The sequence below is a fragment of the Planococcus citri genome, chromosome 2, assembly GCF_950023065.1.
Source record: "Planococcus citri chromosome 2, ihPlaCitr1.1, whole genome shotgun sequence".
In the NCBI taxonomy this organism is placed as follows: domain Eukaryota; kingdom Metazoa; phylum Arthropoda; class Insecta; order Hemiptera; family Pseudococcidae; genus Planococcus; species Planococcus citri.
The window spans coordinates 7,956,356-7,970,771 of NC_088678.1; the positions used below are offsets into that span (position 1 = coordinate 7,956,356).

Below are 14,416 nucleotides of genomic sequence, written 5' to 3' on the forward strand. Positions count from 1 at the left end.
GTACAGTATAGTACAGCCACGATCTAACATTTTAAAAACAATCGCTGCAGATTAGCTGATGAAAGGAAAATCTTCGAATAGTGAGCGAATTTTTCACGTTGAATTTGAAAATAAAGGTTTCGAGTGTGAGATTGCTTACTTTGTAAAGCTACAGCTGTGGAATTCTTGGGATTTGGCGTATGTTTCGGAGTTGCAGATGTGGTAGACAGGTAGGAAATTTTCTACTCGTGCCATAAAAGTAGTAAGTATAAAATAAAAATGTTGCAGTATTCACAAAGCTTAAGAAAGAAAATTTCATGTTTTTCTGTGCTTGTGTTGATTGGGCATATCGTCTATTTTCATGACTCAATTCTACGAGTTTAATTATGTATTAGTTTTAAATTTTTACTCGCAGGTCTTGAATATTTTCTGTATTTTTTTTGTTATTCTCTTTAAAATTACGTACTTACCTATTTCAAAATCGTTTCTCATGTGTCAAAAATATGTAAGGTTAATTTTTCGATGATCTTGAAACGTTTCACAAAGAATGGTGTTTTTCATAATGAACCATGAAACGACCTTGAAACTCAATTTCCAAAATGATTTTTTTTTTAAAATAAAAATTCCTCCGTCAATTTCTTTATTTTTGACAAAAGACTGTTTTGATTTTAAAATTACGTCACTTCCACAATAATTTTGTAAATTGTCAAAACTTATGCAGAATATCATTTTTTATTTTTTTATCAAAATTTTGGATTTTGGCTTCAAAAATATTGTTGACGTAATTATTCAAAATGTTCTAATTTTTGTGTTGTTTTTGCAATGAGAAATTTTTCGGAAAATTTTCGTACCCCTACTTCAAAAATTTATTATTTTTGGAAATTGGGATTGAAAAAAATGCCAATTTTGAGTATTTCCTCAAAATTCCAAATGAAATTTTGAGTAAACTTCATTTTAAAAAAAATCTGTTTAGCGAAGTTACACCCTTTCCCATAAGTAATGAAATTTTTCAATTTTCATCCTTCAGATTCTTCTCGTGTCTCAAAGGGTTGATACATCAATTATTGATTTGGTTTATGAAATATATTGTATTAACAACTTGGAGTAAGTACTCGTAATACTCGTATAACGATTTATTTTCTACGTTACCTGAGACGTTGTAGATGAATTTGTCGGACCATTAGGAGTATACGACGGATTACAGCATATTTTTACATCCTTTTGCAAAATTTCGTCTCGAAAACCGCATGGTATCGCTGTTCTATTTTTAATAAGCTCTCTTGCATTGAAACAGTCAAAATGAGTTACGCATACCAATCCATCTTTTCGACAATCGTCGCGAAAACGCGGAAGTGTTTCTGTTATAACAGGAAAGTACATTACAAAATTGAAAACAAACCTTTTTCATTTGATGAATTTGTTACTTCGCCCCTTCAAATCCCAAGTTAGACGCACATTCATACTTGTACTCAGAAAAAGTTTCTGTTGGTTTAACAAAGACAATGATTATAATTTTCAAACGTGATCGATCATTTATGAAATTGAAAATCGTTAATGACGAATCGATTTTTTGGAGTTTGATTAATCGATTTTTGATCGAGAAGTTGGTTTTTGAGGCTATTTATTTTCTATTTCGTACGTGATCGATTAACTATACTCGTATTGAATCGAAAGTCGCAAATGAATCGATTTTTTTGGTTCGATTTATCGACTTTTGATCATGATCGATTTGAATTTTGATCAAAAAGTCTGTCATTGAGGGAAAAACTGATTTTTAATTTCCAAAATGTTCGATTATGTAGAATCAAAAATGGCAGATTATAAATCAATTTTTAAAGTGAGATTTATTGTAAAATATAGAAAAGAGTTTGTACCTACATTGTAGGTAGGTTAGGTACCTACATAATTTATAGTTTAAAGTAGTTCTTATTTGTATACTGAATAAGTAATTTAATTTGATTAGAAATTGGAAATTATTATTGTTGTCTGGTAAAAATAAAGTTGAAAATGCTGGCCAAAATTCGATGCTAGCTGAAGTTTTCTTATTCGATAAATAACACCCATAGTTTAATTTACAATAGAAATCGTAATTATTGTATCTTATTTTATTAGATATAATAGGATTGAAATTATTGGAGGCATGTAGCCAAAACCTTATATTCGCTTACTTCTTTCTTGGCAGAGATGAGTAGACAACAACACGAAGAAAATTATATTTGCTGACATTCGCCACATTGACATGGTAAAAAATTCTTGAACAAAAAAACAACACTATCGAAGTCTCAATTTTAAACGATACCCTGTAATATATTTTTATTGTAAAAACGTCTACTTTGTGAATGCATGAAATATGCTCTATGTTAATTCATGCGTTGAGCAAAAACTGTAAGTATAAACTGAAGTCGTTTGTACCTTCTAACCATATGTTCTAAGAGGTAGTAGGTGTGGTCAGAGTTTAAGTGTACAAGTTCCTCCGAGTATTCCGATTAATTTTTCAAGTATTCATTTGAACGTTTAACATTGGAAATCCCATTAAGTAATGATTTGAGTCGTAAACGTGCGTTCCAAATTAAACTCAATTGTAACCTTAATATCAAGTTTTAATAATTAGGTATCACGAAACGCAGATCTGCTCTCCGAGCTAGATGTGTACCTAATAAAGTACATGCTCAAATGAATCGACCTCTGCCCAGGAAAAAATTTTTGGTCGTGATATTCTTGATTATTGATCAAATATGATCTATATATTATTACGGATTTCGACCAACTTCATATGATAAAAAGGTAGTTATGTAGTTTAATTTGAGTTGAATGAAACCAATAATGAATTTTTGGATTCTGGTAGGTACAATTCCCCATATCGATCCGTTATCCTGACTGGACAATTTCTCGAACGGTTATTTCTCCGAACACTCATTTCCTTGAATCTAATTCCCCCGAATTCCAATTCCCCTCGAAATCTATTTCCCCGAATCCGATTCATCCTCTGAATGATTTTTCTCTCAATTCGTATAAAAAAGGTTGTCTGATATTTAAAAATTCCAGGTGAGTTCTTACCTACTTGATCCAAAAACTTGAACATTTCTTTCCTGACTTGAGGTGTCCGCCTCCAATTTGAACGGGGCCGCGATTTTTGGAAAGAGCGTGTTCTAAAACCCCCAAATCCAAATTTTCAGCTGCCCAAGTTCATTTTTCGAATTTTTGAAAATCCAAAATTGATTATTTTGGTGATTTATGCTTTTTTAAAGAAAGTACGTACTTGATCAGTAAAAATGTTCAAAATAAGTCTTAAAACTGATATTAACCCCCCAAATCCAAATTTCGCCATTTCCAGCCATTCTGGAGCCTCCAGCGCTATTTTTGAATTTCTCCAGAATTTTGAATTTGCTCCAGAAGGCGTGAATATGAAGTTGGGCAGCTAAAAATCGAGTCGTGTGTTATACTCGACCAGTTTAACGAATTTATCCACATTTGAGTCAATTCTGGAGCGGACACCCCAAGAGTGGTTTTTTGACCAGTTTTTTTTCAAAATAAAAAAAATATTCAAAAACTAAAATTTGCGCGAATCGCAGTATTTTGTCATGAACTAACCCCACGAGGGCGAATCTAGCCATTTCCAGCCATTCTGGAGGCTCTCCAGCGCGATTTTTCAATTTCTCCAGAATCTTCAATTTGCTCCAGAGGGCGTGAATATGATATTGGGCAGCTAAAAATCGAGCTGTGCGTTATACTCGAACTGTTTAACGAATTTATTCACATTTGAGCCGATTCTGGAGGAGACACCTCAAGAGTGGGTTTTTGACCAGCTTTTTTCATAATAAGAAATCCCAAAAAAATCAAAATTTTACCGTTTGTGAGGAAATGTTTGAAATTTGCGCGAATCTTTGTATTTAGTTCGCATCAAACCCCCCGAGGACGAGTTCCGCCATTTCCAGCCATTCCGGAGCCTCCAGCGCTACTTTTCTATTTCTCCAGATCCACTCTTGAGGTGTCCGCTCCAGAATCTGCTCAAATGTGGATAAATTCGTTAAACAGGTCGAGTATAACACACAACTCGATTTTTAGCTGCCCAACTTCATATTCACGCCTTCTGGAGCAAATTCAAAATTCTGGAGAAATTGAAACATCGCGCTGGAGGCTCCAGAATGGCTGGAAATGGCGAAATTTGGATTTGGAGGGTTAATATCAGTTTTAGGACTTATTTTGAACATTTTTACTGATCAAGTACGTACTTTTTCTAAAAAAAAAGCATAAATCACCAAAATAGTCAATTTTGGATTTTCAAAAATTCGCCACAAATCGAAAAATGAACTTGGGCAGCTGAAAATTTGGATTTGGGGGTTTTAAAACATGCTTTTTCCAAAAATCGTGGTCCCATTCAAATCGGAGATGGACACCTCAAGAGGTTCCCTGTGACGTGCAAGAAAAAATAAATTAAATCTTTTGTCCTAAACAGACCTAATATACCATCTCTCACACGCATTTAAAACAACCCTTAGGTTGACTAAAGACAATCCCAAGGGAAGACCTAGCTATCTAGTAGCTTCGCGAATGTCTGGCGAATTACCGCCTCGCCATTCGCTTTTCGGTGAAATAAAAAAAACGTAAGCACTTTTTCAGCACTGGTAAATCCCATATATTTCAGGAATAAAACAAGACAATATATGGGTTAAAACAAAGGAACAAAAAGGCAAAAAATAAGGAACAAAAAGCAAACAAAAATAGTTAACAATGAATGGGATTATCCCAGCGCTACCCTACCAGTCCTATACCCCTCGGTACCGGGCACGAAAGCATCCGAGAGACAGGAGCACCCTCACTCCATACCTACCCAAAAGGTGTAGGTACAAGGTCGGATTCCCTATTCCGTAGCTAGCGGATAGGTAACCCTGTGAGCTATGTACTTGCACTCGTAAGCGAAGTACATAGACTGAATTTTGACACGTAGAGCCATCGCGTCGTTAGCCATAATTATAGCTAACGAATCCCTACCTAACAACGTCCCTATACATGCCGTAGCGGATAGGTACGCGGTCTGTTAGGTAGGTGCACTGCTCTAAATTCTAAAAGAAGTTACTTTTCTTCCCCCTTAGAGGAAATAAAAGTTTACTTTTTCTCGCACTACACCTGGTGAGCTAGAAAAATTTTGATTAAATGTTTCAAATTTTCTGTGATTTTTTTACCTCTTAAATTAATGACAAAAGAAAGAGGGTTGGTTGCGATTTTTGAACTTTTTGGACTTTTTTATATTCTGACATCAACACGTAAATTTGTTTGAATCTCTTCTCCCCTCGTTCCTCTCATTTCAAAATAAGCCGGGAAGATAAAAAATTGACCGCGAGTACCTCGAGAACTTTGATCAGATTCAATTAATTTTTCATCAAATTTTGTGAATTCGGCGATTTGGGTAATTTGGAAAAATGGGATTCGGGGAATTTTGTAAATTTGTGGAAACGGGATTCGGTCGAATGTCTGGGAAGCGAATTTTTGGCACAGTGTAGGAGAAGCTATGAATGACCAAAGTAGGATCATTTCTGAAAAAATAAAATAGTGTTTTGCTCCCATCCATAAATCTATTGCACACAAAACAGAAACAAATGAAAAGTACGAGCAAATTTCATGCGATGACCTTTTGAATGAATAATTACTGAAAAAAATTAAAAAAGCTTAAGTACGTGTATTTCCTATAAAACTTATCACAGTATTCAATTACAAAACTTCCCTGTACCTACGAATAGTCATCTCTTTTGTACATGCAGTTTTCCAGCATACCTATAAGTATATATTTTGTTCGATTCTCAAAACTTTCTCCATAAATGTACATAGTTAGATTGCCCAGGTATCTGTAGTCTCATTGAAAATCACTTATAAATTGACCACTATCAAGGCCAAACTATACTCTGGATCCAATCCAGATAGTACGGCACTTTGGTATAAACTCCTGAATCTTCATTATTTCCACAAATACTGGGGCCAAACGATGTCACCCCTATGATATTCCACATGCAAGTTTCATTTGGTATCAGGATTTGCAGCGGACCTCCCGAATCACCCTGTTTATAAACAAATATCAAAAATTATAAAATTATTGTAATGTCCTCTCGCGAAATATTTCTCGTAATTACGATTCAATTATTACCGGACACGTATCTATGCCCTTGTCTATGTCTCCAGCACAAATCATGGATTTTGAATCGTAACCACGCTCTAACGTAGGTCTGGCTTCAAATGAGGTTGTACAATTTTGATGATCGACTATGCCTATAGTTGCTTTCTGTAAGCTGTTGCTAGACCTTTCGGCTATGAAATAAAAATCTAATGTTAGTATACTGCTGAGTAAGATGAGACGAATAATGCATCAAGATATTTTCTACCTGCGCCAGTTCTTCCCCAGCCAGTAATGCTTGCTCTAAACTTGATGAGTGAATCAGTGCTTGCGGTGTATAGGCAAGCAGGCCTTACATAAGGGCCAAGTTCGACAGTGGTGTTGAGCTGGAAAAGCGAAATATCGTAGTAGAGTGATTTCGAATTGTATTGCGGGTGGTTGTGAACTTTGACTATGCTGTAAATTTTTGGCTTGGCGTCTTCTGTAGTTGAAGATATGTCCAATTCTCCGAGTAACACCCATCGTGGTGGACCCCTAAAATAGAAATTTTTGAGTTATTCGTTTTGCAGATTTTCTTGACCAAAAATTTACTGATTTGAGAATTTTAATTCATTACAGCTGTGTTTTGACACAATGTGCAGCACTCATGATGAAATTTTCGCTGATTAGACTGCCACCGCAATTCCACGTAACGGTTTTGAGGTCTGATCCGTATCCTATGAGAGCCTGTGTTCACAAAATCCATACACTTCATCTCAATATTGTGATTTGTATTAAAACTTTTGATCACATGTGGAGCCAGTATTGAAAACTGGATGTACGTAGGTACATTTAAATTACAAAGTTATAATTTACGTTCTTACCATGTGAGGATATTCTTTGGGTTGAGCTGGGATTCCTCCAACAACCAATTCCTGCACATTCACACAGTCTGGTACGTCGAAATAGTAGTCTTCCTGTCCAGGTAAGTCAGGTTGCATCAATTTTTTCACAAAACGGTATTTTCCATACTCTTTGCATTCTTGAAATAGAAACATTTTGATTATAGGTCACAAAGGTGAATTGGGTAAATTACTTTTTTTTTGCGTTGAATTTGTTAGGAAATTAGATCTGTAAAATACAATTTAGTTATTTGTATTTAGAGTGAACCATTTTCATGTGGGTACTGACTTTGCAAAGCTACTGCTGTGGAATTCCTGGTCTTGATGATATTTGTCGAATTGCAGCATATTTTTGAGCCTTTTTTATTAACTTCGTCTTGGAAACCACATAGTTTAGCTCGTCCACTGATTATAAGTGATCTTGAATTTGAACATTCTGAATGCACTACGCAAAGCTGTCCTGATTGGGTACAGTTGTGAATTGTGATAGGCCTATCTGAAATTTTATTATTTTTAGAATTTTTAGTTTGGTTTCTAGTTTTTGATTTTATTTCTGGTTTCATTTTTTTTTTTCAGTTTTAAATTTTATGTTTCTTAGGTACCTATTTAATTTTTGAGCAACATTTTTTCAGAGTTTTTCAATCGATTGGAGTTTTACATTTTTGCTTCAAGAGTATTCGATGTTGCTTTTAATTTTTTATTTTATATTCAACAGAACTCACAGGTTTATTTTCAGAGCATTTTGATTCAGTTTTAAAGTTTTCAATTTTGATCTAGACTTAGTTTTCAAAATTTCACCAAAGGTTTTGACATCTTTTTTTTAGTTTTTCATTAAATTTTCAGTGTTTTTAAACTAAATTTCGGTTTTCAAGTTGCTTTTCTGCAGTTTTTGATTTAATTTTGAGTTTTTTAGCTTCATCTTCAGAGATATTGTGCTTTCATTTATTTTCAGAGTTTCATATTTCACTTTATGGAGTTTTCCATTCGACGCTTAATTTTTCATTTTGTTTTCAGAGCCTTATGCTTCTCTTTCAATGTATTAAATTTTACTCTCAGTTTTTGGAAGTTTTCAATTTTTTTTTTTCAGTTTTTGGCTCGTTTGATTTTTTTTTTAGAATTTTCAAATTTTATTTTCCGAGGTGTTTTTGTTTTTCAATTTTTCTTTTCCGTTTCAGATTTTGAGTTTATTTTGAGTATTTTGTTTATTTTTTGAGATAATACTTCGAGTTTATTATTAGATTTTAATGTTTTTTTTTCGTAGTTTTGGATTTTACTCACTTTTGATTTCAAATTTAATTTTCAAAGTTCTCGACTTCATTTACGGTTTTTTTATTCGATTTAAAATTAATTTCATTTCCAGTTTTTGTTTTATTTTCTGAGATTTTTGGTTTTCAGTTTTTCATTTCATTTTCAGGTTTTGATTTTATTTCGAGTTTTTGATTTCATTTTGGGAGGTATTTTTATTATATTCTTAGAAGTTTATGTTTCTCTTTCACAGTTTTTGAGTTCATTTTTGAGATTTTCGATTTCATTTTCTGTTTTTCATTTAATTTTTATAATTTTTGATTTTATTTCTAGTTTTTGATTTTTTTTTGCATAGTTCGTTTCAATTTTTCACTGCATTTTCAGATTTCTTTTGATTTTATTTTCGGAATAAGTACACTATCTTTTAGGTTTTTTATACTTTTTAGTCTTTATCTTGACAATTATTTCTGAGATAATTGCATTTTTCAATTTGATTTTTAGTTTTGCATTTTATTCAATTTACTGATTTACCTACTTGATGTTCAGAATTTTTTTATTTGAATTTTTTTGTCATCAGTTTTCGGTTTTATCCTCAGAATTTAATGTCATTTTCAGTTTTCAATTTTATTTTATCAGTTTTGGTCCTTTTTTATTTTCACATTTTATATACATATTCAGATTTTTTAAATTCTGTTTTCAATTTAATGTTTTGGAATTTTAATATCATTTTACTGGTCTCATTTTCAGAGTTATTTGGTTTTATTTTTCAGAGGAGTTGTTCAGTTTTTTTTTTTTTTTCGAAAATGTGACATTTTTGATAAGAACGAAAAACATGGTCAATTGGTGCATTTTTATTTTCATATTTCACTTTCAGAGTTTTCTTTTCAATCTGTTTTCAATTTAATGTTAGGAATTTCAATTTAATTTTCAGTTTTCGATTTCACTTTCATGTTTTCTTGATTTCATTTCCAGAAATTTTGATTTTTTTTCAGTTTTCCATCATTTTAGCGCCCTTATTTTCAGGGTTTGTTGTTTTTTTGTTGTTGTTTTTTTTTTGGAAAAAGATAGGAAGTATCTTTTGATAAAATGAGAAACACGATAAAAAAATCTTTTTCTGAGTTTTCCTTTTATTCTATTTCCAATTTAATGTTCAGATTTTCTGGTTTTATTTTCACTTTTCAATTTTATTTTCAATTTATTATTATTATTTTTTTTTTTTTTTTTGGAAAAGATAGCATTTATTTATGCAAAGGAAAAGTAGGTATGGTAAAAAAATCAAAATGAAAATCACGCTTTCCTGAATCTCCAACTACGTATTGCATCTCTAGCTATTATTCATTAATTATGTGATGAAATAAGTTCAGTTATCATAAAAAGTCGATGTATGCTTACTTCTCGTTTGACTATTGCAAAGATGTCCCGACAGCAAAACAAGAAAAATGGAAATAATTGAATCACAGCACATTGACATTCGCCACATTATTATTATATGTACTTGTAAAAACTCGTTAACAACTCCCGAAATCAATTTAGGAATATTACGTATGTAAGCCTGCCTTAATTAAAAAGTGTCACAGATTTCAAATATTTTAGCCAAATTCGAATAGATTATAGGTACAGTGTCAAGATGTAGTACGACCGAACGCGAATTTGTTATCTAAGCCAAGTGTAAGCTGAGGTAAATATATGTACTGGCTGGAATTGCTTCGTGTGGTGGGAGAACTCGTGCATTTAATTACACGTGGTTACGAGTGACTCTCACGATGCGATGGATCAATGTACGTATTATACCTAATTACCTACCTAGAATTTTTATTATACAAAATTTCTAGAAAAATATTAGGTAATTTGGATTTGATAGGTAGGTACTCATGATGAATTTTTAACCAGCCATTGATGAGCTAAATTATGTGTTTCAACTCTCCTGCAGCTCCGGTTCTGAGAATCATTTCATTGACCTAAGTAGAAAATCTAAAAACACGTTCAAATTTTGAACTTGCCAACCAACGTTCATTTTTTTCATTTGTTTTTTTTTTCGTTTTTTGAGAACTTTTCGTATACTGATGTACCTACTAAAGTGTGATTTCCAATTTAATCACTAGATTAAGGGTATTTTGCCAGGGAAGATGGGCGAAATTGTCCTTTTCCCAGATTTGAAAAATTATGATGAATTATTGTTGGGTACCTTCAAAAAAAAAAAATTCGAGCGGATATTGTGGCGATTGAGTGCAGAAAGGGTCCAAGTCCCATTTGTTTAGGCAGCTACAGCGTCGGCGCACGTGAATATTTTTTTTTCAAAACTGTGCTAAAATTGTGTCTTGGAGTTCTCTTTCAATGACCTTAAGCATGTTTACCAAAATTTTTTTGATTTTCGAATTAATCAGTTTTTTGTTATTCCTGCAGAAAAATGCGAAAATGTGACTTAGCCCTTTTCTGTTCTCACCGAATCAATTATACGATTCATATTTTTCAATGGAAATTACAAACCATAAAAAAATTGACCAAATTAATCCATATTGTCTTGACTGTGAGAGAAAAAAAAATGTCGACCAAAATTGGTCCTCAAGAGGGACAAATTGTTTGAAAAATCAAATTTTTTAGCATTTTTGAAGGTACTTTACCATAGGTACTGAAAATTCTGAAAAAATACCTTTTTCATGTACTGAAAAAAAAAGATATGATCTTTGCCTCTTTTTAAAAAAAAAACTTCAATTTTAAAGCACTTACTTGAAGCTTCACTTTATGTCAAAATTCATTGACAAATCAAGACAATACATATAAAATCATCGTATTTTTAGAACTCGATCTCAGTCTGTTAGCTGGAAATACATATGATCGGTTTTTAATTATAACTCTTGCGTTTAAACTTGACTACCTACATTTGAAAACAATGACGTAGGTAAAATTTATGATTCAAATCAGAACAGGTTTGCAGATTCTCGACTATCGATAGGTACCTAGAAATTGCTCATTTTACGTACATGATGTACGAATTTTTTTGGAAAAATCAAAATTGATTTTCAATATCTGAATTTTTTATTGATTTTAATTTTTTCTATGCTTACTTTTTTGGATCATTTTTTGTTTTATTTTAAAATGACAAAGATTCTAAGTGAAATTCGCTCTATTGCAAGCGTCCATTTCGTGTTTTGTTTCAAATTAGGTACATTCCTGTTATATTTATTTTGAAGCAATCAAATGTCTCCAATAAGGTGTAAGCAATCCAAAAAAAATTTCACATTAGTCTTTTTAATGTAGCTGTTAGTCTACCTTACAAGGGAACCTCTTGAGGTGTCCGCCTCCGATTTGGACGAGACCGCGATTTTTGGAAAGAGCATGTTCTAAAACCCCCGAATCCAAATTTTCAGCTGCCCAAGTTCATTTTCCGATTTTTTGAAAATCCAAAATTGACTATTTTGGTGATTTATGCTTTTTTTAAAAAAGTGCGTACTTGATCAGCAAAAATGTTCAAAATAAGTCCTAAAACTGATATTAACCCCCCAAAATCCGAATTTCGCCATTACCAGCCATTCTGAAGCCTCCAGCGCTATTTTTCAATTTCTCCAGAATTTTGAATTTGCTCCAGAAGGTGTGAATATGAAGTTGGGCAGCTAAAAATCGAGTTGTGTGTTATACTCGACCTGTTTAACGAATTTATCTACATTTGAGCCGATTCCGGAGCGGACACTTCAAGAGTGGTTTTTTGACCAGCTTTTTTTCAAAATAGGTAAAAATATTCAAATGTGTCATTCCGCAGGTAAAGGGCCAATTTGGTCGATATTGAGTTAGGGGTGGGGGGGGGGTAAAGTAGACCTCCGGAGCAATCATATGAGCTGGATAGAAGCCCAAAAAGTGCAAAAAAAAACTCCAAAAAAAAATCCAGAACTAAAAATTTGTAAAACTCAACTTTTGAGAAAATTGCCTTCAAAGTTTTTTTCCTGAAAAAAGCTGAAATTTCACGTAATCCGAAAACCTTCATACCTAAAATTGAAGATTATTGTTTCTGATGTCAAATATTACTACCCACCTGCAATAGCGATTTTTTTTACTCAATATTTTCATGTTTATGAGTATTTTAAGCCTGAAAAACAATGATTAATAAATTTAAATTTTGCATAAAAATTCATTGCTCAGTTCAAAAGCAGAAAAAAAATGATTAAATTACATTTTCTGTCAAAATTCAACTTGTAAAAATAAAAATCATGAAAAAAAATTTTCAAAAAATTTCTTCCCTCGGCGGGATTCAAACCCAAATCTCCTGCTCCGCAATCCGTTATCAGTGTCACAGGCTAACGCTGCACCAACGTAAAACGTGTTTTTGAATGGTATACATGTTGCCACTGGCAACTAGGTGCAGTATGATTTGTAGGGTATTTTTTTGGAAGCGAATTTACTGCTAAAAAGCAGCGCACCTGCGGCCTTGATACTTCGATACGAGATAGTCGGATATGTTCTACATCGAAATCCATCAAAACCTCGATTTTCGATTTTTTCAACTGTTTCACTAAAAACCACATTATCATGATAAATAAAAACGACCAAATGGGCCCTTTACCTACGGAATGACACAAATATCAAAAATTTCCCGTTTGCGAGAAAATTTTTGAAATTTGCGCCAATCGCAGTATTTAGTCATGAACTAACCCCACGAGGGCGAATTTCGCCATTTCCAGCTATTCTGGAGGCTCCAGCGCGATTTTTCAATTTCTCCAGAATTTTCAATTTACTCCAGAAGGCGTGAATATGAAGTTGAGCAGCTAAAAATCGAGTTGTGTGTTATACTCGAACTGTTTAACGAATTTATTCGCATTTGAGCCGATTCTGGAGCGGACACCTTAAGAGTGGTTTTTTGACCAGCTTTTTTTCAAAATAAAAATATCCAAAAACCAAAAATTCTTCCTTTGTGAGAAAATTTTTGAAATTTGCGTGAATCGCTGTATTTTGTCATTAGCAGGGCTCGGATATTCTTTCTCTAAAAAACCCAAAATATGCGCTTAAATATTCCCTGAAAAATGTCAAAATATGCTCTAGAAATTAAAAATATTCCCTAACGATATGGGCATTGTTTTACAGGAAAAATCAATTTCCATACAATTTTAGTAATATTGTTGTGTAATAACAAGAATTCACGAACGAAAATGCAAAACAGAGCGTTTTAAAATCAGGAAAAGGTAATTCTAATTTCATTATTAAAGGAATAAAAAACGAACAAAAAAAAAATAACTAGGTACGAGTGAGCTATACTCGGTTTTACAAATTTTTCGGGGATTGTAGATTATCTGAACTTATGTGCTGTTAAAAGCATCTGTGTTCCTTTAAATTCTTGTTTCTGTCATTTCAAGCCTACTTGATAATATTTCCCATATTATGTACTTTGCGTATTCATGCTCTGTTTTTTCGGGTTTTTATTGAGAAAAGCGAATCAAATTTTCAAAAAATCGCTCTGGTCCACCATTTTCACACCTTTCATGATTTCATTTTGTGAAGGGTCTACCATCAATATGTTTATCCAAAAATGGAGCATGGGTCCAATTTTTTTATCCCAACTTTTTTGAAAATTTGCCCCCCAAAAAGGGGTGGGGTGTTCTTTGTGGATATGCTTTCACTCATTCAGTACACCTAATGATACTATATCATTCAGTTCCATGATTGACCTCATTGGGGTTTTTGCTTTCTCGGTTTTCAAGGAAAATTAAATAAATCGGTACGGCTTTTACGAGACGGCTTTAAGGGGCTGGGGGGCAAACTGTGGGTTAAAGTGATGCTTGTGATGATCTAATTCAGGAAATTGAAAGCATTTTCACACAACATCTCAGGATTAGCCTGGGTCTTTAAGGGTTAAGAAATTTCTAGTTTACAAAATTTTAAATTAATTTCCCAAATTCCCCATTGCTACAATTTCATAAAGTTTTCAATAAATTTTCAGAATTTTGCATTGCTGCTGAGTTAGGAAACTTCCAATCAATTTTTAGAATTCACATTGCCTCTAAATGACCAAATTTTGAATAATTTTTCAGAATTCTTATTGTCTTCAAATTACAAAATTTCAAATTCAATTTTCAAGTTCATATTGTCCACAAATTGCAAAATGTTTACTCAATTTTTGGAATTCTCAGTGTCTCTAAATGACAAATTTTCATATTTTTTTAGAATTCCCATTGTCTCCAAATTTATAAAATTTCAAACCAATTTTCAGAATTTGACT

General features: G+C 32.8%; 1 protein-coding gene across 1 annotated transcript; it reads right to left on the reverse strand.

Moving 5' to 3' along the window:
• Positions 1 to 5,636: 5,636 nt before the first annotated feature.
• LOC135834451 (serine protease snake-like) lies at positions 5,637 to 9,893 on the reverse strand. The gene is made up of 7 exons (XM_065348331.1): positions 9,604 to 9,893; positions 7,256 to 7,462; positions 6,949 to 7,106; positions 6,702 to 6,811; positions 6,354 to 6,619; positions 6,119 to 6,279; positions 5,637 to 6,032 (listed from the first exon to the last, which is right to left on the reverse strand). Exons 1-7 carry the CDS (start codon positions 9,689 to 9,691, stop codon positions 5,862 to 5,864), a joined length of 1,161 nt encoding a protein of 386 aa, XP_065204403.1. The 5' UTR covers positions 9,692 to 9,893; the 3' UTR covers positions 5,637 to 5,861.
• Between the last annotated feature and the right edge of the window lie 4,523 nt (positions 9,894 to 14,416).